This window comes from Bos taurus, chromosome 8 (assembly GCF_002263795.3).
Source record: "Bos taurus isolate L1 Dominette 01449 registration number 42190680 breed Hereford chromosome 8, ARS-UCD2.0, whole genome shotgun sequence".
Lineage (NCBI taxonomy): Eukaryota > Metazoa > Chordata > Mammalia > Artiodactyla > Bovidae > Bos > Bos taurus.
Window position 1 is genome coordinate 38,243,094 of NC_037335.1, and position 26,857 is coordinate 38,269,950.

General features: G+C 41.1%; 1 protein-coding gene across 2 annotated transcripts in view; it reads left to right on the forward strand.

The window, feature by feature from the left end:
- The window catches only part of GLDC (glycine decarboxylase), an 88,358-nt gene that overhangs the window by 23,141 nt on the left and 38,360 nt on the right, over positions 1-26,857 (forward strand). The window contains exons 4-16 of one of the 2 annotated variants that reach the window (XM_024995534.2): positions 5,086-5,250; positions 8,333-8,410; positions 9,623-9,770; positions 10,103-10,299; positions 12,019-12,115; positions 15,086-15,191; positions 16,265-16,404; positions 17,516-17,596; positions 19,967-20,064; positions 20,546-20,630; positions 20,804-20,845; positions 21,810-21,952; positions 26,207-26,269. In XM_024995534.2, the coding sequence (XP_024851302.1) occupies positions 5,086-5,250; positions 8,333-8,410; positions 9,623-9,770; positions 10,103-10,299; positions 12,019-12,115; positions 15,086-15,191; positions 16,265-16,404; positions 17,516-17,596; positions 19,967-20,064; positions 20,546-20,630; positions 20,804-20,845; positions 21,810-21,952; positions 26,207-26,269 (1,443 nt within the window). The remainder of the gene's footprint in view (positions 1-5,085; positions 5,251-8,332; positions 8,411-9,622; positions 9,771-10,102; positions 10,300-12,018; positions 12,116-15,085; positions 15,192-16,264; positions 16,405-17,515; positions 17,597-19,966; positions 20,065-20,545; positions 20,631-20,803; positions 20,846-21,809; positions 21,953-26,206; positions 26,270-26,857) is intronic. The other variant, NM_001192951.1, reaches the window with a different exon arrangement.

A 26,857-nucleotide genomic window follows, 5' to 3' on the forward strand; every position in this document is an offset into this window, starting at 1 on the left:
TTTAAGCCAACTTTTTCACTCTCCACTTTCACTTTCATCGAGAGGCTTTTGAGTTCCTCTTCACTTTCTGCCATAAGGGTGGTGTCACCTGCATATCTGAGGTTATTGATATTTCTCCCGGCAATCTTGATTCCAACTTGTGTTTCTTCCAGTCCAGCGTTTCTCATGATGTACTCTGCATATAAGTTAAATAAACAGGGTGACAATATACAGCCTTGACGAACTCCTTTTCCTATTTGGAACCAGTCTGTTGTTCCATGTCCAGTTCTAACTGTTGCTTCCTGACCTACATACAAATTTATCAAGAGGCAGATCAGGTGATCTGGTATTCCCAACTCTTTCAGAATTTTCCACAGTTTATTGTGATCCACACAGTCAAAGGATTTGGCATAGTCAATAAAGCAGAAATAGATGCTTTTCTGCTACTCTCTTGCTTTTTCGATGATCCAGTGGATGTTGGCAATTTGATCTCTGGTTCCTCTGCCTTTTCTAAAACCAGCTTGAACATCAGGAAGTTCACGGTTCACATATTGCTGAAGCCTGGCTTGGAGAATTTTGAGCATTACTTTACTAGCGTGTCGGAGAAGGCAATGGCACCCCACTTCAGTACTCTTGCCTGGAAAATCCCATGGACGGAGGAGCCTGGTAGGCTGCAGTCCATGGGGTCTCTAGGAGTCGGACACGACTGAAGTGACTTGGCAGTTACTAGCGTGTGAGGTGAGTGCAATTGTGCAGTAGTTTGAGCATTCTTTGGCATTGCCTTTCTTTGGGATTGAAATGAAAACTGACCTTTTCCAGTCCTGTGGCCACTGCTGAGTTTTCCAAAGTTGCTGGCATATTGAGTGCAGCACTTTCACAGCATCATCTTTCAGGATTTGAAATAGCTCAACTGGAATTCCATCACCTCCACTAGCTTTGTTCGTAGTGATGGTTTCTAAGGCCCACTTGACTTCACATTCCAGGATGTCTGGCTCTAGGTCAGTGATCACACCATCATGTTTATCTGGGTCGTGAAGATCTTTTTTGTACAGTTCTTCTGTGTATTCCTGCCATCTCTTCTTAATATCTTCTGCTTCTGTTAGGTCCATACCATTTCTGTCCTTTATCGAGCCCATCTTTGCATGAAATGTTCTTTTGGTATCTCTGATTTTCTTGAAGAGATCCCTAGTCTTTCCCATTCTGTTGTTTTCCTCTATTTCTTTGCATTGATCGCTGAAGAAGGCTTTCTTATCTCTTCTTGCTATTCTTTGGAACTCTGCATTCAGATGCTTATATCTTTCCTTTTCTCCATTGCTTTTTGCTTCGCTTCTTTTCACAGCTATTTGTAAGGCCTCCCCAAACAGCCATTTTGCTTTTTTGCATTTCTTTTCCATGGGGATGGTCTTGATCCCTGTCTCCTGTACAATGTCACAAACCTCATTCCATAGTTCATCAGGCACTCTATCTATCAGATCTAGGCCCTTAAGTCTATTTCTCACTTCCACTGTATAATCATAAGGTCATAAGGTCAGGTCATACCTGAATGGTCTAGTGGTTTTCCCTACTTTCTTCAATTTAAGTCTGAATTTGGCAATAAGGAGTTCATGGTCTGAGCCACAGTCAGCTCCTGGTCTTGTTTTTGCTGACTGTATAGAGCTTCTCCATCTTTGGCTGCAAAGAATATAATCAATCTGATTTCGGTGTTGACCATCTGGTGATGTCCATGTATAGAGTCTTCTCTTGTGTTGTTGAAAGAAGGTGTTTGTTATGACCAGTGCATTTTCTTGGCAAAACTCTATTAGTCTTTGCCCTGCTTCCTTCCGTATTCCAAGGCCAAATTTGCCTGTTACTCCACGTGTTTCTTGACTTCCTACTTTTGCATTCCAGTCCCCTATAATGAAAAGGACATCTTTTTTGGGCGTTAGTTCTAAAAGGTCTTGTAGGTCTTCATAGAACCGTTCAACTTCAGCTTCTTCGGCATTACTGGTTGGGGCATAGACTTGGATTATTGTGATATTGAATGGTTTGCCTTGGAAACGAACAGAGATCATTCTGTCGTTTTTGAGATTGCATCCAAGTAGTGAATTTCGGACTCTTTTGTTGACCGTGATGGCCACTCCATTTCTTCTGAGGGATTCCTGCCCACAGTAGTAGATATAATGGTCATCTGAGTTAAATTCACCCATTCCAGTCCATTTAAGTTTGCTGATTCCTAGAATGTCAACATTCACTCTTGCCATCTCTTGTGCGACCACTTGCAATTTGCCTTGATTCATGGACCTGACATTCCAGGTTCCTATGCAATATTGCTCATTACAGCATCGGACCTTGCTTCTATCACCAGTCACATCCACAGCTGGGTATTGTTTTTGCTTTGGCTCCATGCCTTCATTCTTTCTGGAGTTATTTCTCCACTGATCTCCAGTAGCATATTGGGCACCTACTGACCTGGGGAGTTTCTCTTTCAGTATCCTATCATTTTGCCTTTTCATACTGTTCATGGGGTTCTCAAGGCAAGAATACTGAAGTGGTTTGCCATTCCCTTCTCCAGTGGACCACATTCTGTCAGATCTCTCCACTATGACCCGCCCATCTTGGGTTGCTCCATGGGAATGGCTTAGTTTCATTGAGTTAGACAAGGCTGTGGTCCTAGTGTGATTAGATTGACTAGTTTCTGTGAGTATGGTTTCAGTGTGTTTGCCCTCTGATGCCCTCTTGCAACACCTACTGTCTTACTTGGGTTTCTCTTACCTTGGTTGTGGGATATCTCTTTACAGCTGCTCCAGCAAAGCGCAGCCATTGCTCTTTACCTTGGACGAGGGGTATCTCCTCACCGCCGCCCTTCCTGACCTTCAACGTGAGATAGTTCCTCTAGGCCCTCCTGCACCCGCGCAGCCATGGCTCCTTGGACCTGGGGTTGCTCCTCCCTGCCACCGCCCTTGGCCTCCGGCGTGGGGGCATGGGGTAGCTCCTCCCGGCGGCAGCCCCTGACCTCAGACGCGGGCTAACTCCTCGTCGCCGCCCCTGATCTCGGACTCTGGGTATCTCCTCTAGGCCGTTCCTGCTCCGTCGCAGTCTGGTACTCTTGGCCGCTGCCCCTGACCTCGGACATGGGGTAACTCCTCTTGGCTGCTGCCCTTCGGGTATGGGGTCCTCCCGGCTTCTGCCCCTGACCTCGGACGTGGGGTGGCTCCTCTTGGCTGCGCTTTAGCGCGCCCGTCGCAGCCACCTGCGCTTATGACCTGACACACAGAAGATAGTTAATAAATAGTAGCCAATGTCTTTAATATTTAGAACATAATAAATAAAAAGAAAGTAAAGATTACACTAATCTTTCCACCCAGAAAAAACTACTGTTTACATTTTGGTTCACACATTTCTACAAATTTACAAAACCAAGATTGTGGTATTTTATATTTTACTTTTTAAATTAATGTATCATGAGCATCTTCTGTGTCAGGACATCTTTTATATATCATTTTCACAACCCATAGTATTATATGCATGTTCTCTTATTTAATCATTCTCCTTTTAGTAGACAGTTTGTTGCTCATTTTTCAATATTATATTCAGTGCTGTGATGAATTCTTTGGATGGGCTGGCTGATATATGTATATGCTTGGCTTTTTGTGTGTGTGTGTGTGTGTGTCTAATTCTGTGTCTGTCTACATGTCAAATAATGATAGTGAGTAAAATGAAAATTTCATGTTAGCAGGCAATTTAAGCATATGTCTTTCTGTTGCAGACACATGTATGAAGATCTTGTCTGATCTGAGATCACAATTGCCCCTTGTTGATGCCTTTTGCGTGACCCCATTTCTGCTCAGATTCCCTTTCTACTTTGTCTACGTTACGTGTTGTGTGCCTCATTTATTCCAGTTCACCAGCCACTTAGAATCTGGCAAACTGATTTACAGTTGCTAAGCTAGGCTGTTCAAGGAATTAATTGAAGCAAAAATGTACTCTGCTGTACAAACAGTGTTACAGCACACACACACACTACTATACCAATGAACATTTCAGGGAAATTATTTCAACGTCTTAATGTTGTACTGCTTGGTAAGGTAAGCTCCCCCACTCTCTCCTCCCTCAGAGGTAAGAAGACATTGATTTCAAAGTAAGAAGACATTGATTTCAAAGCCTTACCGGGAAAAAAAAAAAAAAGATGGTAATACACTGAGTGTGATTACCATCAGGAAAGAAAGGAAAACACTCTTCAGGCTTGGAGGAATGAAAACAAAAGAGATGAGAAACAATGCTAATCAGTCCTGGGAACATGGACTCCAGTCTGACACACTTCGATAGTACAGTGAATGGATTCTTGATGAAAAGATCCCTCTGCCCAGGTCTTCAGCCATCCTCTCATCTCATTATTTAAAATGTTTATCACTCTAAAATGATTTCATGTATTTTATCTCTCCCCACTATAATATTTTCCTTGAGATCAGAGACTGTTACTCATCTTACTTTTGATGTGTCACCTGAACTTATCATAGTTTTTGGCACTTAGTGGGCATGTAGCAAATATTTGTGGGATGAGTAAATAAATGAAGGAATGATAAAAAGTGACGAAGGCACTCAGTGGATAGACTTCTAATAACTGGAGAGTGACAATTCTTAAATTGACCTCTATTAATTTTTTAGGTGCACATAGGACTTCTGATTAGTATGAACAAAACTGCTCTCCCCCAAAGCCAAAAGTCTTGAGTATTAGATATTAGATTCTTGAACCATGATTGAGGTGAGCTTTTTTCTAAAATTCTGTTTCTAATACCATAGATAGGCTCCAGTGGATTTTAAGAGCCAGTTTACAATAAAATACGTACTTATGATAAGATCCTTGAAATGTAAATGTAAGATGATACAACTTAGAGGGATAGAGAAGTATGTACTGATTATCCCCAACCAAAGGATAAGTATTATTGCCATGATTTAATTCCAAGCTTCCTTACAGAAGACAACAAGTAAGCTTATCTATGTATTATATCATTCTCAAGAGGGGAAAACTTAGTTTTCAGATACCTAATTCTAAAATGAATGCATATTGTGAACTTTTTATCAATAGTGGATTCACAGGTTGGACATAGCCTTTTGTGTCCCTTACAGGATCACCCAGTATACTCCATACCAGCCAGAGGTGTCTCAGGGGAGACTGGAGAGTTTACTCAACTACCAGACCATGGTGTGTGACATCACAGGCTTGGACATGGCTAATGCATCCCTGCTGGATGAGGCCACCGCGGCTGCAGAGGCGATGCAGCTCTGCCACAGGTGAGAGGCCCAGAGCAAGGGACATTGGCCAGTCTCACCACCGCTGTGTGGGTGGGGCTTCCCCTGCCCCCCCCCCCACACACGTGTATGAGATATATTACATCAGTATCATTATACAAGTTAGTTGAGATAATAAAAGATACAAAATATAGTGCCTTTAAAAAGCCACTGCTGTTCATTGTTTAACATTATGTTCTTAAGAAAGATGTTTTGCTCATCACATACATAGTGTTGCTCAGGGATGTTGCAGCAGCTCTGAGGTAGCATCACGGACTGATACCCACCTCTCTGCTTCATCTTCAGTGTGAGGCTTTCATCCTGTAGATGGAAGAAAAGGATACAACCTGAAAGTTGCAAGTTAAGTTTTATCCAGGGATCTTACTGAGGACAATAGTCCCAGAGACAGTCTTTCATACAGCTCTGAGGAACTGCTGCCAAGAGGTCAGGGAGGAGCCAGAATATGTAGGAACTTTTTGCTGGGGGAAGAAAATCCCATGTAGTCCAACATCAAAAGATTACTGCAAATCACAAAGAACAGACATCTCAGGTTAATGATGTTAATGCTTTTTAGTGTATGGGAAGATGCAAGAATCTGGGCTCATTGAAATTATTCCTTAGAAGTGCTTCTTAACTATCTTAGGTATCTCCAAAGCGTATAATACTTCCTGTTTTTCTCCATCCTGAACTATCAGGGTACACCATCAGTGGGCAGCTACAGTGCCGAGTGGCTTTATCCTTGCAGAACTGGAATGGCAGGCAACATTCTTTGTTTACTGCAATGGTAGGCAATGGCCCCTGTCTACAGTCCTCCTGATCACAAGATGACTTGCTGGAGCTCTAGCCATCATGTCTGCATTCAGGAAGAAGTAAAGGGCACTTTTAGCAAAATAAGCCAGTAGTATTTTGGAAGCCCCTACTTAGCAACTTACTTATGTTTCATTGACTACCCGTACCTACAAGTCACCTGGGGAAATGCAGTTTTTTCAGATGGGCACATTGTTGCCCTCTACATACTGGGTTTCTGTTATCATGGTTAACAGGGAGAATGCCTAGCAATCTGTAATGTAACGTGTAAATAAGTATCACTCTCTTTTATGATGAATTTCTTCTCAGGTTTTATTTAATGTTTTATAGCTTGTTTTCTTTTTCTACTTTACAATATTTGGGGGAACATTTCCCATTTCTTTAGTGAGTTTTCTAAACTATGGCTTTTATTGTGGGAGTTTTATGTAACCTCACCTCTATTGTTACACACTGTCCCCATTTTTCACTGTTATTAGATTATTTTTATGCATCTTTAGGATAAATCTTTGTCAGAAATTCTGATTATTTTCTGAGGACACATTTCCAGAAGTACAGTTGCTGGGTCATGGTTAACTTTGGTTAACATTTAGTTAATAGCTATTCTCCAGCTCCTCTTTCATTCTTTGTCTTGTGAATACATTTCAGCTTCTTTCATTCTTTGTCTTGTGAATACATTTGAGTTTAACTTCCTTCTGGGTAGATTCTCATGTGGATTGTCGTAGGGAAATGTGCCCACATTGATGGCGTGTCTGTCTGAGGTTTTGGGGTGCTGGCCCTAGTCCACTGGTAGACTACAGTGGCTGACAGCTTGATCCTAGTAGAACTGGGGGGCAACATTCTTTGTTTACACTCTGAATGCCCATGTAAGTTTCCTTTTTGGCTTCCAGAGGCTTGAGGAGTGGTTAAATTGGTTCTGGTACCAATTCCAGTCAGGGAGGGGGTTTCTTCTCACACCAGCAAACAAATACCCACTGGTGTCTGAGAATTCAATTCTCACACCACCTACCTGGAGATAGCATCAGATTCCACAGGTTCATGGATCAGATTTATAAGACTGCACCCCACCCCTCTGAACTGAACTGAAGTCGTTCAGTCGTGTCTGACTCTTTGCGACCCCATGGACTGTAGCCTACCGGGCTCCTCTGTCCATGGGGTTTTCCAGGCAAGAATACTTGAGTGGGTTGCCATTTCCTTCTCCAGGGGAACTTCTGACCCATGGATCGAACCCGGGTCTCCCGCATTGTAGGCAGAGGCTTTACTGTCTGAGCCACAAAGGAAGCCCCCATCCCTCTGCCCCTGCCCAAATTCAGATGCAAGTCATAAGCCCAGGTTGTTCTTTGTTCTCTGACCAGCTGGCTATAGATGAAGGTTCCAACAGCCCCTTTTGACTCAGGATGCCAATCTCAAGTCCAGGTTGTATTCAACCTATGGGGTTTTCATGATCCCCTCCTAAGGTTCTATTAAATTTACTAGAGTGGCTCACTGAACTCAGAGAAACATTTTACTTACTAGAAACAGTGTATTAGCAAATGATATAACTCAGGAACAGCCAGACAGGAGGTCTGCATAGGCCTGGGTATGTTGAAAGGGCTCAGAGCTTCCATGCTGCCTCAGAGTCACCCATTCTTCCCAGATCTCCGCATGTTCAGTGATTCAGAAGTTTCCTGAATTCCATCCTTTTCCTTTGAATGAGGACACTTGGTTTAGATAATCTGTAAGTACTCCTTTGGGACTTCCCTGGTGGCTAAGTGGTAAAGAATCTGCCTGCCAATGTAGGAGATGTGGTTTTGACTCCTGGGTTGGGAAGATCCCCTGGAGAAGGAAATTACAACCCACTCCAGATTCTTGTCTGGGAAATTCCATGAACAGAGGAGCCTGTCAGGCTATAGGCCATGTGGTCACAAAAAATCCGACACAACAGAGCAACTAAACAACAACAAATGCTCCTTTGGCAATAAAATTCACAAATGTTTTTATTTAGAAGACTTGGTTTCTTGTTTCTATTTGTACCTAATTACTACCCATTTGTTTCTTTTTCCTCATAGTATATTTAAAAAAATTTAAACCAGTTCAAGATTGATTTTGCTAAATGGGGTTAGAATTTGAATTGGATTTCAGTGAAATTCTGATCAGGAAACATCACCGTTAGTTATTAGTGACTGATTTTTTTTATTCTATGCTCAGACTTTCATTTAGTACCATCTCTCTTTTTGCATTCTTAGAAGATACTCTGATCTCTTTAATGTTCATGTTTGAATGCAGTTTTTCTTTTCAACAGGCAGAACAAAAGAAGGAAGTTTTTTGTTGACCCCCGTTGCCACCCACAAACTATTGCTGTCGTCCAAACTCGAGCCAAGTAATTAATTTTATTTGTATTTTGAACTCGGGAATAATATTATGCTCACCTCTGTTGTTTCTTCCTCTTATTTCCAAAGTGATTGGAGGTGAAACTGGTTTAAATTGGGGTTGTTGAGTTCTATTTTCCCTCCCACTTTCTTCCCGTGATCTTACTGGTAAGTAAACCATGTCAGAATTCAGGGGAAAATACACAGTGGATTTGATTGCCTTTGCCTTTTAATAAGTTACCACCTTGTTTTGACTTCTTTTTGTAAAAAGAAGATTAAGAATATCAAAATAATTTCAACAGTGTTTTGAAAAGTTTGAAAAGCACAGACTAAAAGTGGAACTCTCACACACTGTCCTAATTTTGTATATACTCCTACAAACATGGCTCCTGTCTGAAATTCCTACAAACGTGGCTCCTAGGAATCTACATAATACCTAGGTTAGTACAATGTAGATGAAAGCACATTTTTTTAAATTGCTGTAATCAAATAAAACAAACACAGCACAGCTGCCACATGTGGGTGTGTTTATTTGCTTTCTCCTTGTGAAAGCCTTTCCCCTGAACCCATACCACCATTCCTTCAGAAGTGGTTTTCTAACATGATAGAAATTAGATAGTTACAAGAACTAAGGAAGGTTTTCTTCCTTGTCTTACTGAGATTTCCATTCACCTAAGGCCCATTTGGCTCAGCTGGTAAAGAATCTGTCTGCAATGCAGGAGACCTGGGTTCAATCTCTGGGTTGGGAAGATCCCCTGGAGAAGGGAAAGGCTACCTACTCCAGTATTCTGGCCTGGAGAATTCCATGGGCTTTGCAGTCCATGGGGTCGTGAAGAGTCAGACACGACTGAGAGACTTTCGCTAAGACCCATCTAAGGTCAACGTAGCGACGGCTCTTCCATTACCGGTATTGGTTCTATAGCCATAAGAAGGCATGTTCCTGCTCTTGTCCCAGGAGCATGTCCTGATAGGAAAGCAGGAGAGGAGCAGAAGGATAGAGGACAGAAACAAGCTGAGCTGTTGGATGCATATGAGCCAGTGAGAAGCACTGTTAGTACTGAAGGGCCAGATGTGGAATGGGGGTGTATGTGTGCATGTTGGGATGGGGTAGGCAGTGGGGCACTGAGGAAGACACCGAATAGGAATCTCTTCACGGAGAAGAAACTGTAGGTAATTTGATTTTCCCTGTAAACCAAAAACATGGTTGTTCTTTATCTTTCCAGGTATTCTGGAGTCCTCATTGAGCTGAAGTTACCCCATGAAATGGACTTCAGCAGCAAAGATGTCAGTGGAGTGCTGTTCCAGTACCCAGACACTGAGGGGAAGGTGGAGGACTTCACAGAGCTCGTGGAGAGAGCCCACGAGGCCGGGGTAGGAGAACCTTTCCTTGTGGGGGTCCGTGGAGGAGTGTCTCAACTTTGAATGATTATTGTTATTCTTTTTGGTGTGTTTCACACACCTTTATCACCTGGTATGGTAAAGCTGCCTCCTTCCTACCTCCTTTCTTCAAGTTTGCTTTCTTCACTGGCTCCTGGTACATAGTAGACACTCAGTAAATATTTTAAATGAATGAATGAGTAAACATATTTCACAGGGTACAAACCAACTCTGCCAGTCTGCCTGTAATGGAGATAATTTGATACCCTCCCACTATTCTCAGGGAAGGCCACAACCTTTTCCATTTTCTCTTATTTCCTTTCTAGAGCTTGGCCTGCTGTGCTACTGACCTTTTAGCTCTGTGCATCCTGAGGCCTCCTGGAGAATTTGGGGTAGACATCGCCCTGGGCAGCTCACAGAGATTTGGGGTGCCACTGGGCTATGGTGGACCACATGCAGCCTTTTTTGCTGTCAGAGAAAACTTGGTGAGGATGATGCCTGGAAGAATGGTGGGGGTAACAAGGTAAAGCAGCTCATGCTTCTTCCCTTTTACTGTGGTTGTGGCTTTCCCTGCTCCTTCTCTTGCTCACAAAAGTTGTTGATATCTCTTGGAATTTAACAGGGTCCTTTTGGGTCAATTAAGGAAATATAGAACATAGAGTCAAAAGAGAGAGTATATTTAGGATACTAATGTTTGGGGTATCAGTGCCCTTTCTACCCCCTAACCCATCCCAACACACACACACACACACACACACACACACACACACACACACACACCATTCTCCTATATTTAGCCCTCAAATGCCATGAATTTGTGCATATTTGGAAAAGCATGCATGCAATGTATAACACATTTGTACTGAAGTTATAGAAATGAATTTATTTAGGTTGATGAAAGCCTTGAAAGACTGAATATTTTAGGTGTGTTCTATATCTAATTAGTCTCTTTCTTGAAAGGATTAGCTTGCCATGTGTCTGTGTAAAGACAAGTGCAGTAAGAGAGTATTATGCACACATTGAGTGTGACCCACATTCTTTCCTAGAGGCCTGCCCCTTGGCTCTTTGAGTAATTTCCAAATGTACTTCCTTTTACAGTATTTTTCAAATATATCTATTTATATATCTGGTTGCACCGAGCCTTAGTTGCAGCAGTGGATCTCCCGTTGTGTCATGTGGGATCTTGTTGCGGTGCGTGGGGTCAATAGTTGTGGTGCCTGGGTTCAATTGCTCCATGGCATGTGGGGTCTTAGTTCCCCAACCAGGGATTGAGCCCAAGTCCTCTGCATCGCAAGGCAAATTCTTAACCACTGGACCACCAGGGAAGTCCCTCCAAATATACTTTATTGGCTGCTTCTCACAGCTAAAGATCATCAGGTTAAGAACTTAGATGAGTGCCATGATTATTACTGTGGAGATTTAGCATATTATTTTTGACCTTTCATAAAAATTGGACTATTAATGTAAGTAAGTGAATAGTCTGGAGTAGTGCTTGATGTGATGGAGATGAGAAGTTCTGAAATACTTTATTTTTGTCACATGATAGCAAAAGACACTTTGCTTTTTAATGTAAAAATGATATTTTCTTTAGATATTTTTACATTAGCTTCTTTCAATGATGTCTCTTCACCAGATAAGATAAGGCAGAGGTTTTTCTGATTTTAAAAGAATTTCATATATCAATTACTACCTTCTAATTTTTGTATTGAACTTCCGACCTTTTTGGAAAGTGGACCAAGGAGTTGATGAAATAGAAAATAAGATTGATGAATCTCTGTGTTTATCTAGATTTTTAATTGCATTAAGAAAGAAGAGATTTTATTAGAGACAAGTGGTAAGGTTATTAACTTTATTTATAACCACATAGTTGCTCAGATTTCTGGTATAAAAATTGTTTCCCTTGTCCAGTATTTCCCTGTTCTCTGAATCTCCCAAGAAGCTCAGAGTGGAGTTTAATCCTCAATTATCATCATTATTTTAGGCAGGGAGATTACCGGGAAATTTTCTTTTAAGGTTTCCAACTTATTGTATATATCTCAGTGCCTCAAATCCTCAGGGTGCAAACTGAAAATTAGTAGTCCCATTTGGAAGAAGATAGTTTGGAAATTGCTCTTTATGGACTAGCACCTAAGTAACATTGCTGAATTCACTTCAAGGTGGGAAGGAAAGAAGCAGTTCTGTTTATGGCAGTTCTCAGTACTGTGATGATCTGTGCTGACTGAATGTTTTATTCTTGGTCCAGAGATGTCAGTGGAAAAGAAGTGTATCGTCTGGCTCTTCAAACCAGGGAGCAACACATCCGGAGAGACAAGGCTACCAGCAACATCTGTACAGCTCAGGTAGGTCACAGACCTGACCTGCTCACTGAATGCCTTATGGTCTACAGAAATGATCTCTTATTCATTTTACTGAGTTGTTGTTTCACTCATTCATCATCTACCGAGCAGCTGGCACACCAGAAATGACAAGGTCTTGTTGGTAGAGAAGCCTTGTGGTCTTGTCAGAATGCCAGTCTTGTATTTTACTGGGGTTCCATGTATGTACATACTTCACCCGTTAGGGTCTCTGGCATTCTTGGCTGCAGGGCAGCTCTGTTATGTGTAGTAACTCTCTTAAGGCTGAGATGGAGGCGCTCCAGGTTAGTGTGAAGAAGGCGAGTAAAGATACTTGAGGTGACTGTATTGAGGGGATGGTTTAGATTGGCCAGTCAGTGGTGGTCATGGGGTATTCTTACTGAGAAATCATGAGAGGTATTCCTGAAATGGATGGGATGAAAGAGGAGGAGTTACTTGAACATTGCCCAAGAGCTCAGGTTAAAGGGAGCAGTATTCATTGACACTCAGCCAATTCCTAGGATCAGGTGGATGACCACACCTGAGCGTATGATCCATTTTAGGTTCATCTCTTCTATTCAGGGCCAGAGAAAAAGATCTTGTAGATAACTCAGCAGTCAGTACAGTGTTCTTCCCCCTCAGGGCTTTGGCTCACGATACCACCACCAGATTTTAGAAAGCCTCTCCAGGGATGCAGTTGACAATAAGGTCTTCTTACAGCTTATTCTGAGTCTTCCCTGGTGGCTCAGCAGTAAAGAATTTGCCTTACAATTCAGGAAATGTGGGTTCAGTCCCTGGGTTAGGAAGATTTCCTGGAGAAGGAAATGGCTACCCATTCCAGTATTCTTGCCTAGGAAATCCCATGGACAGAGGATCCTGGCGGGCTACAGTCCATTGGGTTTCAAAGAGTCAGACACAACTTAATGACTAAACAACACCAACAGTAATAGCTTGTTCTATAGTCATTGGTCATTGAAACAGTATCCTCTGTTGGTTTGCTTGCATTATACTTTTTGTCTCAGGGAAATGGCTGCTTTTCAGGGAAGAGCTCCTTTAGTATCACAGGTAGGAGCCAGTTGTCACAAGCTTGTCCTCTGTTGACAGCAAATTGATCTTTATATGATGCCTTTACTTTCTATAGTTTACCCTTCATTTTTTGCTGAATTCTCTGCTAACATATCTTCTTTTCCTCTACTGCTTTCTGCTCATATTCTTCCAGAAGGTATCTCTCTGGTCATTAAGTACACTAAGGGTTTTTTGCTTTAAGGTTTGAATTAATTTTCCAGGTTAACTTGAGCTGTCTACAGTGAACAGAAGTTATGTTCCTACTTCTTTTTTTTCTTCTAGTTCATGATCTCTAGTTTAAAAAGGAACATGAATCAACCTCCACAAGACTTCTGTGATGGGAGATTTCCAGAGTATTCTGTGAACTCTAGCCTGAGTTTTTATTTCCAGGCAGCATAGCCACGAGCCATGATACTCTATTCTATGGATATTTTACTTCAGAAATGCACTCTCTGTAGCTATAAGGTGTTGTGATTCCTCCGTATTTATTTCTAATTGTTACATGGAGTCCACAAGAGTGTCAGTACTGTCTCTGAGATTTGGTCCAAGAAAGCCTACTGCTGTGTTCTCTGATGTCTTCTTTTCCTCATTTTCTTTACTGACTTTGATTTCACTTTATGACATTTTTCAAGAACTCTTTCTTGTTTAGAAGTTGCCACAGAGATATTCCTTTTAGCAGCCTCACAGAGGAAAAGTGTACCTAACACAATAGATCTGATACTGAACATCATCCAACTTCAAGGCACTATGTTTCTCAGCTGAGTAGTGTTTCTACTTCATGAAGTGCCCCTTCCCACCTTGGGATGATTGGCCATAAAGGTGGATCTTGAACTACTGACCTAGTATGTTAGGACAAAAGTAACATTAGTGGGACTGGAAACTTCAGAAAGACTGTGATGCTGGACTGATGAGATGTTAGGAGATGTGGGAGAATTGAATGGACTAAAGCAAATGAGGAGTCTCCTACCTCACCCGTTTGGACCAGATACCATGGATGATATTGCATGGTTAGAAGGTAGACAGGTGAGAGAAAGAGCCAGAAGGAGGAGAATCAGGAGGTGGGCCTCCATTATTTTCCCCCAAGTTGGCACTCATTTTGGTATCTGACCCAAGCCACCCTCGTTTTATCCTTCTCCATGATCCAAGGTGCCATCACAGTGGTCCCTTCCTTGCTCCCTATGCTGGACTCCTTCCCCGAATCTCTGAGAGATTCAATGCCCGTTCTTTCCCATTTTGTATCACACTAGGATACATCCCTGTAAGTACTTCTGTGAAACCTCAATCAACAGTCAAAAGAGATAACTTACCTGAGAAGGTGACCTTACTGTCAGCAGGAAATAAGCCGTAGGTTCTGGTTTTCCCTTTCTAATATATCTCCTGCCATCTCATTTTGGTTTTATTCTCTGTGTCCTGCATTTTTATCTTTGGTGGTCCTTTGCTGTAAATTTACCATTCACCTCTTGGTTGGCCGCAATTCAGTTTTTAGTGCTTTATTTGAGACTTCAAGAGAATTATGCTCCCTGAGTTCTTGTGTGTTTGAAAATTTTTGTTGCTTTTATCTTTGAAGAACCATTTTATTGAGCCTAAAATTCTTAGATCTCATTTTGTTCCCCTGAGGTCTTTGTTCCACTGTTTTCCAATGTTAAATATCACATATCTGATGGCAGTCTGATTACCCCTTTACAAATGACAAAATTATGTTGCGTGAATGGAACCTCTTATTAATGGTCACATTCAAAGGTTTAGTGTAGTGACTCTAAGGCACCTTAGATGGCAGGCAGGTTATAAATGGTTCCCAACTGCATAGAGAAGGCAGGAAGTCTGATCATTTTGCTTAGTCCCTGTTTTCAGTTTCAGTATCTGTCTTCTATCACATTGCTGAACATCATTCTTTAAATGCTCTTTGTTTAGGCTCTCTTGGCGAATATGGCTGTGATGTTTGCAATCTACCATGGGTCCCATGGGCTGGAACATATTGCTCGGAGGGTACATAATGCCACTTTGATTTTGTCTGAAGGTGAGTCAGTTGTCTATTTTAAAAATTTTGGTTGTAACAAGACTGATAATTGTGAATAAGTAAAATTAAAAACTCACTGCATGGCCAATGTCACATGCAAAATAAAAAGTCAGATAAAAACCTGGGAAGAATATTTTCAGCATCTGTGATTGACTGAGTGTTAGTATATTTAGTATACTGAGCTTTTGCTTTTGCTTTTTCCCCCAGACCCCATATACAAGAAGGATGAACACCCTGAGAAAAAACTGAGCAAAGGACATTAAATGTAATTTTAAAAGAAAGCATACAAATGAACATACATAATTTCAACACTATTAATTAAATAAATGTAAATTTAAAGAATAAAATAATGTTTCTCCCATTACACTGGCAAAGATTAAAAAAGAATACTGATATTGGTATGACTTTTATGAGGGCACTTAAACAATTTGTATCAAAAACTTAAAAAGTGTCTACAATTTGATCCAGAAATTCTAGGAATGTTTCTAAAGGAAATAATCAGATAAGGATGTAAAGGGTTTCCACTGAAACATTATTTGCAGTATTACAATCTTGGAAATAGCCTAAATGTCCAGTAATAAGTAATTAGTTAAAATTATGGTACACAATTTAAGTTTTAATATTATATAGCCATTAAAAATAAAGATGGGGGTTTTGATCTATTGAAAAGCCAAGTGTTCATGATATGTTAAATACTTTTTTCAGGATAAAGAAGTATATATATGTGATATATTACAAATAGAAACACATACATATACACCCTTCTGGGAGGAATCTGTACAGAGGAATCTGGGAGGAATCTGATACAGAGGAATCTGTACCAAAAAGTAACCATTAGTTACTAGTGGATGGTAATTATGGTGATTTTTCCTCCATTTTTATATGTATTTCACAACTTTCTACAGCATAATAGTGAATATTTAATTTTTTAAAATTTGAAAGCAGCAACCAAATCTCTGGGTATGACCGGAAACAGACTGTTAGTAGGATTTACCCTTCAGTTCTCTGTGAAGTGTCTGGGGCAGAAGGTCAGGTTTCTCTGTAGAGACCGGTGGCTCTCCTGTTTTGTCTAGGTCTCAAGCGAGCCGGGCACCAACTCCAGCATGACTTGTTCTTTGATACTTTGAAGATTCAGTGTGGCTGCTCAGTGAAGGAGGTCTTGGGCAGGGCCGCTCAGCGACAAATAAATATTCGGCTCTTTGAGGATGGCACCGTAAGTCAGACTTTCAGTTTCATTTTACAAATTCTATAAATTTTCATGACTTTCCTCATTAAAATATCTTTTTATTTAAAAAAGATCTCAGTATTGGACCTTTGGGCACAATCTGTTTCTTTGTAAACAATTTTCATTTCCAGTTTGGAACCCTGTGACTTTTTAAATGGTAATTCATTGTCAACTTTCCTTAAGGTGTTGTGTTTTCATACATGGAACTCTTAGGCACATATTTTGCTCATACTACTCCTTTATTCACAATATGACTGTTCAAGGTAAAGGCTATGATAAGCAATAAGATGAGGCAAGTTAAGGGAAAAAAATGGTGAGCTTATCTAGTACCAAAAGGGGTGCCCAGCAGCCCTCAGACGAGTTCAGATGTGGCTGTAAAACTCTGGATCTTGTGGAGTTTGGGACTGGACTAGACTGCTTTGCCAAAGAGTCAACCTGGACATAATGATATTCTGTTTTTTTAGGACAATGGAGAGTTTTGTCCAGCAATTTCTCCCCTTGGACTTCTCTTATTAGAGTTTCAGCCCTGATTTGTGTGTGTGTGTGTGTGTGTTCAGTTCTTTTTTTAAAGCTTATTTTTAACTGGAGGATAATTGATTTACAGTGTTGTGTTGGCTTCTGCTGTTCAGCAACATGAATCAGCCATAAGTGTATATATATCCCCTCCCTCGTGAGCCTCCCTCCCACCTCACCCCGCCATCCCTCCCCTCTAGATCATTACAGAGCACTGAGCTGAGCTCTCTGTGCTATACAGCATCTTCCCACTAGTTATCTATTTTAAACGTTGTAGTGTATATATGTCAGAGCTCCTCTCTCAGTTTATCCCACCCTCTCCTTGCTGCTCTGTGTCCACAAGCCCATTCTCTAGTCTGCATCTGTATTCCTACCCTGAAAGGGGTTTATCACAACCATTTTTCTAAATTCCATATATATGCGTTAATATAAGATACTTATTTTTCTCTTTCTGACTTCATTCTGTAAGACGGTCTCTTAAAGTTCATCCACCTCACTACAGCTTCCTCAAATTCATTCCTTTTTATGTCAGCCCTGATCTTGACATTTAGAGCTGATGTTTTCCCTTTCATTTTCATTTCTATAGCTTGGTATTTCTCTTGATGAAACAGTCAATGAAAAAGATCTGGATGACTTGTTGTGGATCTTCGGCTGTGAGTCGTCTGCAGTAAGTAAATTAAAATACACACTCCTCATAAGGACTCTCTGGGGAGATGTCAGAGATGGCCTTGCCTCTTGTGGGCCTGAGCTGTGAGGGAGAGGGGGCCCAGGAACGACCTTGGTGGCCTGCTGTTAAAATTAAACTACTGATTTTTCTCTTGCTCCCATGACTGCTGATAGTTAGAGGTCACTGCTCTGGGCCCCAGCCAGGACTGATTAGACAGGTTAGTGGGAAGGACTGTTAATCGTACTTAATTGAAGCTATTCCTAATACAAAGCTTCATAACGTTTACATCTTGGTTATGTTGATTCTGGGAAAACTGACCTAATATGTGCCAGGTCGTTACTATGTGTTATGTCCCCAGAGTGAAAGTGAAAGTGAAGTCGCTCAGTTGTGTCCGACTCTTTGTGACCCCATGGACTGTAGCCTACCAGGCTCCTCTGTCCATGGGATTTTCCAGGCAAGAGTACTGGAGTGGGTTGCCATTTCCTTCTCCAGGGGATCTTCCCGACCCAGGGATCGAACCCAGGTCTCCCGCAAAGCAGACGCTTTACCGTCTGAGCCACCAGGGAAGTTGTTACATCCCCAGGATAGTGCTACATCAGACATATTTCCTGCCCTTATGGAGCTTCTAGTCTGTTGAGGATCTGAACAAGCACAAGAATGCAGTCTAGGTGAGGTATTATGATGGGCACTGTCTGTGATGAGCACAGAGGAGGGGCTTCTCACCAAGACTCAGAAGAAGTTCTCTTAAGTGGAGACCTGAAAGATAAGTAGGAGCTATCCAGACACAATTGCAGAGAAGGAGGATGGAGCTACAGGTGTTCCAGATGCTGGGAAAAGCCGCCACAAAGGCTAGGAGGAGAGAGAGAGAACATGAGAACTAGAAGCAGTGTGGGGTGACTGAGTTGGTTTCTAAAATGATGAAATAGCTGGGACATGTGAGGATGAGATTCTGTGACATGGAAGAGAAGCATCAGTAGCTACCTACACCTGTAGCAAGGTGTTAATCACAACACTCTGCAAGGCTTATAGCATAAGAGCCACTCAATAAATATTTGCTAAATAAACCAATGAAAGGAAGCAGAAATAGGTTCCAGAGTGTTTATCAGTGCTGTTCTGGTTGTCTAAGTTTTCTTTGAGACCTGACTTCAAATCAGAAAACAAATGTAAATTATCAAAGAAGTATTACACTGTTCTCTTTTAAACTAATTAATAAACAAAACTGAATAAGTATCCTCCCTCTAGAATTCCACAATTAATTTAAATTTAATCACAGTGTTTGTTCCATGCATTTGAGGAATTTAGGGAATACCCACTGAGGGCTCCAGAGAGCCATTCTATCAGCCTGGAGAAGAATGAGGAGCAAGCCATGTATCTAATTATATGTTTTGGATATTTTATCAGACATATGGTTTGCAAATATTTCCCCTGTTCTGTGGGTTGTCTGTTAATTCTCTTGATAGTGTCATTTAATGCACAAAAGTACACTTTTATCTATTTTTTTCTTTTGTTGCTCATGCTTTTGGTGTCATAAAGACATCATTGCCAAATCCAAGGTCATGCAGATTTGCCTCTATACTTTCTTCTAAGAGTTTTGTAATTTTATTTTATTTATTTATTAATATTTAATTTATTTATTTTGGCACACTGGTTCTTAGTTGCAGCATGTGGAAATCTTTAGCTGCAGTATGTGGGATTCAGTTCCCAGACCAGGCATCAAACCTGGGCCCCCCTACATTGGGAGCGTGGAGTCTTAGCCACTGGGCCACCAGGGAAGTCCCAGATATCATAGTTTTAGCTTGTGGATTTAGGTCCTTAATCCATTTTGAATTAGTTTTTGTGTATGGTGCAAGATAAGGGTCCAATTTCATTCTTTTGCATGTGTCTATCCAGTTTTCTCAGCATCATTTGTTGAAGAGCCTGTTCCTTATCCTACTGAATGGCCTTGACATTTGTATTTTATTAGAATTGTTCTCAAAGACAAAAGAGCAGTGTCAGATAAGAATCCTTACTTGAGCTTTATCATAGTAAATTTTTAGATAGCCCTTTAAAATAATTTACTGTAACTTGCTTCATTATCCATGGAACATGCAGGAGATGTCAATTTTTGTTTTGGCAGTAAAAATTGTACAGCTTCTATTTACTGTCGCTAAGTTCAATGGAACTTAAACATGGTATTTTGAAGAATTTGCCACACTGCATGACCCTGACCTCTGTCTTTGCACCATGCCACATGTCCCTGATGGGGGGTGGGAGGTTGGGTGGTAGGGAATTTCCGGTGCTCTATCACAACACATGCTTAATGGAAGCCTGCTTCGCATGTGGTTCCAGGCCTGATTTCCGCCCTTCAGTGTCTGTGATCTCTCCGTGCAGGAGCTGGTTGCTGAAAGCATGGGTGAGGAGCGGAGAGGTATTCTAGGGACTGCCTTCAAGAGGACTAGCCCATTCCTCACACATCAAGTGTTCAACAGGTTTGTGTGGCTTGTGTGACTTCTGCATTGGGAGCACAGTGGAGAGTGGCTTCCACTACAATACAGTTATTGTGGTTCAGCCTGAGTAACTGCTAAATCCCAGTTCTAACCTGGGCACAAAGCACATCATATTTCCTGATGGCTCTGCTTCCTGGGTACCATAACCCATAATTCTACTCCTGATAAGATGGGAGTTTGGATGTGAGGTTGCCAGGCTGAAGATCATACCCAGGGACTCAGCAGCGTCTTCTTTCCAGCCCTTTCTCTCATGCCCATGGGCAGCTTCTTGTCCTAGGGAATCCTCTGTGGTCTGTGGGGGGTGGTCCATGCCCTCTCTCTGATACTCTGTGGGCATGTTGCTCATGGCCTAATTTGACCTGTATGTTGAAGGTAGATCTCAGTGTATCTTAACCTTTTAGAAAGATGTGTGTGGGCTCTTATTTAATTATATTGGCCTAAACCCTGTGTTCTATGTTCACAGCTATCACTCAGAAACAAATATTGTCCGATACATGAAGAGATTGGAAAACAAAGACATTTCCCTTGTGCATAGCATGATTCCACTGGTAATTACTGCCTTTATTTCCATTCCCCACCCCACCCTGATTCCACCTCTTTGGGTCACACCTAATATGCTGCAAGAGAGGTGAATGGTTGGCCTTTCAGGGAGATGGGCGGACTGATCAGATGGAACATAGGAAGTCACTAACGTAATACACTTTGGCTGTGCTTCTTAAAGGGGTCCTGTACCATGAAGCTCAACAGTTCATCTGAACTCACGGTAAGTAGGTCATGTCTATTAAGAGGGGACTTACCAGAAGCAGTGTCTTGGCTTGTGCATAAGTAGATAATGAGAGAAGCTGCCACTGGGACTGTGATTAATAACTACTTTAGAAATCCCTTACCTCACTCTTAAACAATCTTGGCAGAAACCCTAACTTTATCACAACCTTATCATTTACATTTATGACTGAAATTATTTTTAAATGTTAAAATAAGTAAAAATATAGCATTTATGTCTTCCTACCTCTCCTACCCCAGACTCCCTTTTAAATCTGCCATGTTAAAAGCTTTTATCAATTTGTAGTTGTTAAGCTCAGGTGGAATTAAGCTTTCTATAAATCATTTCTCGGTCCCAAAGGGTTGAGATTGAGGTTTTAATTTATTCCTTGTATCAACAGAAGGTTTTTGTATCCTGCTGTGGTGTTTGGTAAGTATCTGTACTAGGCCAGCATGTTTATTTTTTTTTTTCTATGGGATTATTCTGATATGACAAATCACATTAGGAAAAGAGAATCATTTTCTATTATAATAGGATTTTCTTCATTTACTTTTATGTTGGCTTTTTATTCTGCTTAATGAAAAAAAGAATAATATATATGCTATGCAAGAGTTTGAATAAACCATGCTTGAAACAACTCATTGAGTTTCATGGATATAAATCAATTTGGGGGCCTTTTTGTTCCTCAAAAAATAGGAAAAGGTTATATTTTTGTGTAAGTGCCCTTTCCGGGGCCACTGTGACTCACTTGTACAATGAAGACAGTAATAGTACTTACTTTATAAGATTGCGGTAAGAGTTAAATGAATGAATTTATTTAAAGTGCTTAGATTAGTGCCTGACACATAGTAAGCAATTTCTGTGTTAGCCATTGCTATCATCGTTATCATCATTATTAAAGTTAGTATTGTTATTACTATTACAATGTATACATATGCATATGCTTTCTCCTCTTGCTCTTCAGCCTATCACATGGAAAGAATTTGCAAACATCCACCCCTTTGTGCCTCTGGACCAAGCTCAAGGGTACCAGCAGCTTTTCCGAGAACTTGAGAAGGATTTGTGTGAACTCACTGGCTACGATCGAATCTCTTTCCAGCCTAACAGGTAAAGGGATTTCTTCTTCTGTCTTTTTAGTTATCTTTTGTAGTATAATACCCCCTGGGATGGATGACTAGACGATCCAAAGTGGCCTCATTTTCAGAGCTGGGCAGGTAGTGATGGCTGCTGGCTTGGAGTCCAGTTGAGTATGTGGACCTCTCCAGTGGTTGCTGAAGCTCCCTCACAGAATTGGGTCTGGGTTCAAAGTGGGGTGTTCCAAGGTGGAAGGATGTGGAAGCTGCAAGCCTTTTCAGGCTCAGCCTCTGGAGTTACACAGCATCCCTTCCAGAGCATTCTATCCGTCATAGCATTTTCAGTTCACTTTAGTTCAGTCACTCAGTCATGTCCGACTCTTTGTGACCCCATGAATTGCAGCACGCCAGGCCTCCCTGTCCATCACCAACTCCCAGAGTTCACTCAAACTCACATCCATCGAGTCGGTGATGCCATCCAGCCATCTCATCCTCTGTCGTCCCCTTCTCCCCCTGCCCCCAATCCCTCCCAGCATCAGAGTCTTTTCCAATGAGTCAACTTTTCGCATGAGGTGGCCAAAGTACTGGAGTTTCAGCTTCAGCATCATTCCTTCCAAAGAAATCCCAGGGCTGATCTCCTTCAGAATGGACTGGTTGGATTTCCTTGCAGTCCAAGGGACTCTCAAGTGTCTTCTCCAACACCACAGTTCAAAAGCATCAATTCTTCTGCGCTCAGCTTTCTTCACAGTCCAACTCTCACATCCATACATGACCACTGGAAAAATTTAGGGCAGCCCAAATTAAATGTGGAAGGGGCCAACATGTGGTTGTGAATGTGGAAAATCCTGGTTCACTGTGGCCATCTTTGAAAGGTAGTTACTACATCCATCTTACCGTTTAAGAATCAGAATTGAGCTCCTTATAAGCAGCAATGCCTCAATCTAGTAGGACCAGGAGAGTCTGGATCCTAGTTTGTTATGTCAATAACCTTGAAAGATCCTTTCCCCTTTTCTGGCCTTAGTCTCTGTAAAATAAAAAATTTTGAGCAAAAGTGATTTTCAAAAACAGGCAAGCTCACAGAAATGTAGTGGCCAGTCAAGTGTGACTTTGGCACTCCTCCCAGTGAGTACTGGGGTCTACAGTCCCTCTTGTATCTGAGTGGAAGTTTGTGACTGCTCCAACAGAATGCAGTGGAAGTAACTAACTATGCATGGCTTTGGAGACTAGGACTTAATGGAAACTTTGAGACTCTTGACCCAATCATAGAAGAGCAAATCTCTTGTCTGGTGCCTTCCTCCCTGCCATGGACTCTCTGAATGGTTTCTGTAGGCATCTTTTGATACAAGTTGACAATGGCCCTTCTGTGAGCTTGATGGTAACAGAAGAGACGGTAGACATTAGCTCTTCTCCCAGCACAAACCTCTTAACTAGTCAGCAAGTCTCTCCTATGTAAGATGCTTAGCAGAACATTGTATAAGATGGCTCTCTGTAGAGGATGAGTGGATCCTCCAAGGTTGGAGGATCCAGACTTATTTGGAGGCTCCAAATCAAGTTTCCAAACTTCATTTGGAAAAGAAACAACAAGCATATAAGATACCTTATTATGTTTTGCATGGAAAGGAATGGAATACATTTGCCTTTAAACATGAAAACAACAACAAAAACAGAAGGACATCATAACATCTCCTGGGTACTTGTTAAAAAATATAAATTCCTGGGCCCTCTTCGAGACCTACTGGTTTTCAGGGGTTGAGACTAAAAATCTTTGCTTTTAAGAAGCAACCAAATGATTCTGATGCATATCCAGCTTGGATCCACTGGATCTGTGGTCTTTCTGTCTTCATGGGAATAGAATGGCAGGCAGACATGTCATCAACATCTGAGGATATCTTCAGAAGAGGAATCTTGTGTCTGCCCCCAGCTTCTCTACCTCCCACTACTCAGTGTGGTTTCTCCACCAGCAGTCACAACATTGGCATCACCTAGAAGCTTGTTAGAAATGCCAAATTTCTATTTCAAGATTAAAAAATCAAGTGATTTTAAAACTGAGCCAATTTATCGGCTCACTTTCTGAGACAGAAAGTAATCAGATCTTAGTCAGATACTATCACACCTTCCCTCCTGTTTTGGTAACATAGGTAACAGCAGAGCCGTACACTTTATGAAAACAACATATCCCATACAATACAAACCATTTAGAAAGAGGGCATGTGACAAATAAAAGGACACAAAACCTTTTTAATATTAGACTCTCAAACACCCATTTCATAAATAGGACGGAACTGACGTTTATGAAAGTCAGGTGGTAGTATACCTTCATTAAAAAATCATCATGCAGCTTTTTTTTTTTACGAGAGGAACCTGAGTGAATTCACGTGGGGCAGTACATTAAGTATTGACAATGAAGAAACTGCCCTCTAGTGATGGAATATGATCACATCTTCTGTGTCTTATTGAAGAGCTATTTTGCAGGACCACTTTAACATGTTTTAAATCATTAGCTCTTGCAAAAAATTGAGGTCCTCTGAAGAGTCTCCAGAAGACTGACTGAAGGATGAGGAGGTTCTCCTTTTGTAAAGCAGTGGTTCCTAGGCCTGGGCTGGAAACTAGACTCATATGATGAGTCTATAAAAAATCCTGGTGTTCAGCTCACAGTCCCAGATAGAATCAACATCTTGATGGGGAAAGAGTACGAGGAGGGAAGGGATGCACACATGGGTTTTTCTTTAAGAACCCCCAGGTGATTCCAGCTTGCAGCCAAGGTTGAGAACCATCATCTTACAAGTTTCTCTCTTCTCCTCAGTTAACCTGATGCTCTTTCTCTCTCTTACTCTCCTCATTTGTATGATTGCCAGTGAGACCCCATTTTCCATGGAGGAGGAAAAGAAATCATTATTATTTTGTAGTTCTGGGCAGTGATGCCTTCTCCAGCTCAGAACTTCCTGGACACACCACCCATTTCCAAGAGCTGACTTCAGAGTTACAGAGGCTCCTTTGAAGCTTAGTAGATATTTCTGGTCCTAAGCAGAGGCTGCTGTGACAGATGGGGAAATGCCTCCTTCTTTGTTGGGAAAATACAGGGGCTATGTTTCCAGTGAGTTAGGAAATTTGATGTCTCATTCGGGAAAAGAGAAAGGCATCTACCACGTATTGTATGTGAATGATTTTATTTTTAGCTTACTACAGCCTCCATCTTGGTTTATTTGTGGTAGTTTTTTTTCCCAGGTCTTATAATTCTGTGTTCCAGGTCTCAGAGTCAGTCTACCACAGGGCCAACTACTTACAGTTTAGTTCGTCACGATTTACTGCTGGCTAGTGAAATCTCAGGGGCCAATGTAAGCTTTATAGTTACTGTAAGAAGAAACAAGTTTCTTGACCACTCTGCACAGAAAAAGAATTTAGTGTACCATGTTAGCCACCGAAGTTACACTTGTAAAACAGGGGGCTTAGTAATCTCTTATTATCAAGGGACCATTTCCTGGTGCTTTTATTATGCCTGACTAGTTGGAATTGGTTAATGTGTCTATATAATTCTAGAGTCCAGTCACTGAAAGTTTAGAATCTGAATATGTTTCCCTTCAGTTTTTGTTACTGCATGATATTTAAAAGGTAAGTATGGCATAATTTTTAGGAAATAGCATCAGCTGCTACTTCCTAAAATATTTTCTACCTTAGTTTTTCATTGTGGTGAAATATCCAGAGCATAATTTATTATTTTACCTGTTTTTTAACTGTCAAGTTTAATGGCATTCATTACCTTCACATCATTGTAAAACCATCAAGTTCCAGAACTTCATCCATTTCCAGAACTTCTTTACCTTCCCAAATCAAAATTCTGTACCCATTAAGCAATACTTCCTCACTTAGCCCGTACCCCAGCCCCTAGCAACCATGATTCTACCTTCTGTCACTATTAACTTGGCTACTCTAGGTGCATCATATGAATGAATCATACAATATTTGTCCTTCTATCTGGCTTATTTTATTTAGCATAAGATCTTCAAAGTTCAACAATGTTGTGGCATGTCAGAATGTCTCTCGTTTTTAAAGGCCGAATAATACTCCATTGTATGCATATACCACATTTTGTTTATCCATTCACCCATCAGTGAACATTTGGGTTGCTTGGACCTCTTGGTTATAGGGAATAATGCTGCTGTGAACACTGATGTACAAATACCTATTTGAGCCCTAGCAGTTCTTTTGGATGTATACCCAGACATGAAATTATTGGATATATGGTAATTCTATGTTTAATTTTTTGAGGGACTGCCATACTGTTTTACAGATCTATGCAGAGGCATAGATGGAAAGAGGATCAAAGGATGGACACCCAAATAATTATCTCAAGGTGATAGAATTTCAAATGATATTTACTTTTTGTCTTTATGGTATTTTATATTACTAAATTTTTTTTAAAAATCATGATATATATTTTTAATACAATTCAAAAATGTTATTTTTATTGTGGGGGACATGCATATGGCAAAACACTTAAATTCTTAATAAGATGCTTACAGATTCATTTTCACTCTGGCGCTCCTGATCTCAGGGGAACCTGCCCTGGGGTTGAGGCAGACCACCTGTCTTCCTTTGCAGCAATGCAGTACTCAAACAAAATGAGGCAGGCTTGCAACAAAGGGAAAAAGAGCCAAGCTCTGTAGAATAGAGGAATATTTAACATCAAGTGGACTCGAAGTGCAACTCTACGGTTCTAAAATGCCTAAGCAGGAGAACTGCAATTTTCAGGCATAAACCTGAGTGTTTCTGCATGTTTTCCTGATGACTCTGCTGGACTCCACTCCTGGGCCCTCATAATGTCTTCCAATCCAGCGCAGTCCGGTGTTACGCTCACAGAAGGCATTTATTCTCTCTTTCGCTAGTAGTTCCTGCCTGGATGGAGGCTGCCATATGGCCTTTCTCTTCAGTGTATTTTTTT